This window comes from Capsicum annuum, unplaced genomic scaffold, assembly GCF_002878395.1.
Source record: "Capsicum annuum cultivar UCD-10X-F1 unplaced genomic scaffold, UCD10Xv1.1 ctg77342, whole genome shotgun sequence".
Taxonomy (NCBI): domain Eukaryota; kingdom Viridiplantae; phylum Streptophyta; class Magnoliopsida; order Solanales; family Solanaceae; genus Capsicum; species Capsicum annuum.
The window spans coordinates 1-5678 of record NW_025887729.1 but is presented as its reverse complement, the minus strand read 5'-3'; the positions used below and the strand labels follow the sequence as shown (position 1 = coordinate 5678).

Here is a 5678-nt window from a genome sequence, read left to right as displayed (position 1 = left end):
ACAATGAAAAAGGTGAAAAGTGAATGAGTGAAGAAAGAGGGTTGAAGCCCTTTCTAAGCAAGGAAAAACATAAAAAAAAAAAAAATACAGCAACGTGCACCAAGAGGGACTCAAACTCGGATCAGTTGGGTGGCAAGGAACTCCCTTTGTCACTGCGCTATCTAACTGCTTGATCTTAAGATTGACAAGCTTAATTTATATCTCATTTCTTCTGTGTGTATACATATATATACAAAGTTTCAATCGAGGTTACCGGGTGCCGTGGCACCCTCACCCATACACATAGATCCATCCCTGTCTCCAATAAATCCATAAACAACGGAGAGTAATTTCAGAACTTGACAAACTGGATCAAATACAATGAGCATGTCCAAAATAATGCTTTGTGAATCCGGAAAAGTAAATTTATAGATGTCCAAAACCTTTCCTCCAAGAAAGAGATTAGCCAAATATGGAAAAGAATTATATTTTTTCTTTCAGGAAAAGTAAAAGTAATTATGGTAACTTTTATTTTCCTTTTAAGAAAAAGTAAAATTTAAATATAATAAGAAAATCAGGGCAAAAACCCTAACAAATCTTCCCTTTTTGGCTTGATTTTCTTCAAAATATTCTTGATCTTCCTTCTTCTTGTGCATGATCTTCGTTCTTCATATATCACTGTTGTTTGGCATGTTTAAAAATGGAGCTTTTGGGGTTAAAAAATATATTAGCCCTTTTTGGGTTAAAAATATTGGAGCTCTTTTGCAGGGTTAAAAGTGAGCTTTATTTTCAAATATGTGACAGTAGAATTGTTGAAAATATGATTGACAATTATCTCCACATGTAGATTTTGGACATATATCTTCATTATCATCAAATTGGTTGCAGCTTGATTTTGAAACCGCTTTGAACCTGTTTAATCTCGTCTCACCACACCATTAGACCATTGAACCGTAAGCTCTAATACCACTTGTTGGGTTCGAAATCGAGAGAGCATCATACGGAAGCTATTAGTTGCAAATTATGAGACGATAAATAAGACGAAAAGAAAAGCATACTAAAAACATGATGATTATATAGTTTGGCCAATTGGCCTACATATAAAAACCTAATATAAAAGAAATCATAAAACTATTAGAGAGAAAATCTCTCCCTAAACAAAGACTCTCTATACGACTACATTGTGGATGCTACTATGTTATGATATGAGAAGGGGGTTCTATTTATAGATGTCCAAAACCTTTCCTCTTGGTTAGCCAAATATGAAAAAGAATTATATTTTCTTTCAGGAAAAGTAAAAGTAATTATGTTAACTTTTATTTTCCTTCTAAGAAAAAGTAAAACTTAAATATAGTAAGAAAATCACGTAAAAACTCTAACAACAAGATCTTAGAGGAAATGAATGATCATATTTACTTTTTTTAAAAAAAGGAAAGAATAAACAAGTCTCTCTTTCTAATGTTTACTATCAACCATTATGCACTAAATATAGTAAAAGTATATTAAGAAAAAGTAAAACTTAAATATAGTAAAAAAATCAGGTTAAAACTCTAACAACAAGATCTTAGAGGTAATGAATGATCATATTTACTTTTTTAAAAAAAGGAGAGAATAAACAAGTCTCTCTTTCTAATGTTTACTATCAACCATTATGCACTAATTTTCTTATTGGGAGGATACTTAGAGTAGTGGATATCTCGTAGGATCTCGATCCACCTACTCAGGTCTTGTATGAATATCCAGGAAGGGGTGCTCTTAGGTGCGTGTAGGGGTTGTGTTTGTTCGCGAGAAAAGATTCCTCATCAAGTAAGTTCGGGGGTGTGTACACACTAGTGTGAATTGGGGTAACGGCTGCAAGGAAGAAATCGAAAGGAAACTGTAACAAATTTTGTTCCACTAATCGGACAAAGTTGACTTTATAACTAGGACATTATGGGACAATATTTGTTGAACTATACTTCCTATAGATTTTCTTTTTCAGGAAGTTACAAAATTTATGCAGCCAACTTCAATTCTGTTCTCGAAAGATTCACAATTTTTTTTAAAAGAAAAATATATGTTCCCTAACTATTAAGATCAGTAAAAGACACCCCTCAATCTTTTAGCCTTGTTCAATCTGAGAAGGCTAAAGCCTTAGAAAAAAGAAAAGTTTAAGAGTAGACAGTTGAAAAGGAACACTAAATTTAAGATAAATTTTATTTAGGGATCCAAATTCCACACAAATAAGGAGTAACAAGAATTTGATTCATGGTCAAATGCTGATTTTCAAATAAAGTGAAATACTATATTATTTCGAAAAAAGTAAATAATTGTAACGGCATATAGATCTTTAGAATCAAGATCAAACATACTTGATTGAACGAGCAAAAAATTATGTTTGAAAACATGCACTAATGAAACTCCTCGATCCTTTTTTAGAGCATCCACTAATTAATTCCAAGGACTTCCTACAAAGTGTCAATGTTTCAACTACAAATTCGAATCTGAGTGTCTTGGACTTTAGCCTTATTGCCCTTCTCTATACACGTCCAAGTGGAAAACCTTTACAAATTTTCCAACTTATGCCTCGACCCAATAGAATTAATGGTTGTGTATGTATGGCCTAAAGTTAAAACATATAAAAAATTGAAAGTATAAATTTACTATTTTAAGAATCAATTCCTTCAACCTCCTTTTAAATGGACCAAAAGAAACGGTTGATTTAGAAAATCGAGTTTAAATCAAGACATGATACGTCATAAACTGGAAAAAAAAAGAAGAGAAAGAGAGAATGAATAGGATGAAGGAAAAATCAAATTATTGAGATATCTATATGTACTAAACAGTGAGACAGAGACTTAATTTGTTCACTTATTTGAACTAGTCAAGTGTACGTGTTATAAATATATATACAAAAAAGGATAAATTAGCTATTTTGATTATTGTTGTATATAATATGGATTCTGAATTCCAAAAGCTTTAATACAGATTCTGAATTGTATCCGTCCCACCACAATCATCGCAATTACAATTTTTGTTACATATATGGGAGCATTCATTAGCTACAAGAAGAATATGACCATTTTTGGAGGGCACATGTCTCCTCAACTTCACAAGGGGCACAAAGAGAGAGCAATTTTGAATGGCAAAAGGCCAAATCATCCAGCATAAACACAGTTTCAGCTGCAGTTGCCAGCCTCTCCTGCACACTAGGGTTTCTTTCACCTGTGTATCCATGTAACACAAGCTGTACCCTTCTTCTATTCTCGAGCATTATATTCCCAAGATTAGACGTGATAGAATAGAGGATGGAAGTAGCACAAAGGTGCGTAAAATGGTGGATGTTCACTTGAGATGATTGGACCTTGCTCGATATAGACCTCCCAAGCCGCATCCTTCCGGCAAGGAGCTATTGCCTTCACAAAAAGAACATGAAGCACTAGTGCGTGAGTCTCCCTTAACTTCAAAAAGGGCGCAAAGAGGAAGCAATTTGAAAATAGTCCTGAGCAAACGGCCAAATCATAGAATGTAAAGATAGTTTCAGCATCAGTTGTCGGCTTCTCGTGCACGCTAAGGTTTCTATCCATGTAAACACAAGCATTACTAGTCTTCTATTCTTGAGCATCGCCAAGTTCCCACCAACATTCAGAGAATCACCGATAGACAAATCCATCAATACACAAGCCTTTATAGCATGATGCATGATCGTGAAAGTTATCATTCAAATCATCTCCTGTTTCTATTAATCAATCTTTTTTAGTCTCTACACTTCTAACTTGTCTCATCCTCTTCTCCGTTCCACTCCTGTTGCTTTCTTTTAAAGAACCCAGCCGCTTCCTGTGCCTAAGTGCTCCAGCATTGATTGGAACCCCCCTTCTCAACACCTTGTTCATGAGACTTATATACTTGTACCTCATTCTCATCAACGGATGTTTTTCAGCCAATATGTTCTTGTTAAACGCCTCTCGCAAGACTATAGTATGCGTCCTGATTTTATTCGACAAGTAAAACATACCAGGATGATGTACTAAAGCTTTTCGAAACCTTATTCCAAATCCCAAATAATCCCCTAAACAATAAATATTCTCCCTCTCCGTCTTCTTCGATACTAATAAACTTAACAATTCATGAATCACTCCTACTGTCCATTTCTCCGCCTGATCACTATTCGGAGCCAAATGAAATGCATCTTCATAAGGTGAAATGTAAGGCAAATTCTGCCACTCCTCAACCCAATTTCTCACCTTCTTCTGTAAATCAAATCCTCTTGGAAATTTCATCGAATATCTTATATGCACTCTTTTTCCACCAGCAAAATCCTCACTTTCCACCCTTTTCTCCATCGCAGAAACAGCTAAATCCTTCCTCCATTTAACTAACTCCAACCCGAATACCTCACAACCATTAGAATCCTTAAAACCCATTTGACAAATCTGAAAATATTCAGGAAATTCAGGTAAAAAGCTCAACAAATAATCATGAGGCAAACCCAAATCAAATTTAAATTTGTCAACAACATAAAAAGGAAGCCTATGCGCTCTCGTAAGCATCAACAGCTTCCCTAATCTTTGCGCTAAATCTTTACGATAATGTGAAAGATTAAGCAAAAGGGTCTCATCATTATGCAAAGATTCAGCACTTGGAGTAACTTTTACATGTAAAGTCGATAAGGGTATTGGAGGTCTAAAAGTTTTGAAAACAAAAGGGTAATTTTGGATGAACTTGAGGGCAGAAATGGGAAGATTAAGTTGGGGTTTAAGAGGGGAAATGGTGTTAAGGGGTAAAGATTTTGATGGATGAGAGAGAATTAAGTTCTTGAGAGAAAGTAATGGCTTGAGATTCTTCTCTTTCTCTACTGCTGTATCGAGATATGGGTCTTTTACCCATTTTACCCTTGCGTTTACAAAAGTGCGGAGTTGTCGCCGGAGATGGTGGTGGTGGACGGCGGTAGTTGTGGCGGCGGTGAAGCGGAGCATGGTGGTTAATTCGGTTAACAATGGACAATTACCAATGGACCCCTTTCACCCCGTCATTCACCGGTATTTGATTTTGACCATAATTAAATTTAAATATTTTAAAAATATGAGCCTCTTTTCTTTTTAGTCACTTAAAAAATATAAGATAAGTGATTTTTTTATTTATCATTAAATTTCATGTTTAATCCATGGTTTTGTTTTTATCGAACCTTATTCGTTATAACATGGACGTTTTTAATTGAAGGGAGACAGACAATCTAAGTAAATCGTGATCGAAAAGAACCTTTGGGAAAAATTTTATTAAACACTTTTAGTGCATTGGTTAATTGTTAAGTATCTCGGGTCCGTGATCCAGAGTAACGGTGAGATTGACGAGGATGTCTCGCACCGTATTGGGGCGGGATGGATGAAGTGGAAACTCGCATCGGGGGTGCTGTGTGATAAGAAGGTGCCGCCCAAGCTTAAAGGTAAATTCTATAGGGTGGTAGTCCGTCCGGCCTTGCTGTATGGAGCGGAGTGTTGGCCAGTTAAGAACTCCCACATCTAAAAAATGAAGGTGGCAGAAATGCGGATGTTGCGCTGGATGTGTGGACTGACCCGAGGGGATAGAGTTCGGAATGAGACTATCCGGGAGAAGGTTGGTGTGACTTCAGTGGAGTGTAATATGCGGGAAGCACGATTGAGATGGTACGGACATGTGAAGAGGAGGGGCATGGATGCCCCGGTCCGTAGGTGTGAGAGGCT

General features: G+C 36.1%; 1 protein-coding gene across 1 annotated transcript; it reads right to left on the bottom strand.

The window, feature by feature from the left end:
* Positions 1-2837: 2837 nt before the first annotated feature.
* LOC107839881 (protein WHAT'S THIS FACTOR 9, mitochondrial) lies at positions 2838-5092 on the bottom strand. The gene has a single exon (XM_016683528.2). It carries the CDS (start codon positions 4932-4934, stop codon positions 3705-3707), a length of 1230 nt encoding a protein of 409 aa, XP_016539014.1. The 5' UTR covers positions 4935-5092; the 3' UTR covers positions 2838-3704.
* Between the last annotated feature and the right edge of the window lie 586 nt (positions 5093-5678).

Coding starts and splice junctions, on each gene's coding strand:
- LOC107839881 (XM_016683528.2), bottom strand. CDS start 4,934: ATGCTCCGCTTCACCGCCGCCACAACTACCGCCGTCCACCACCACCAT.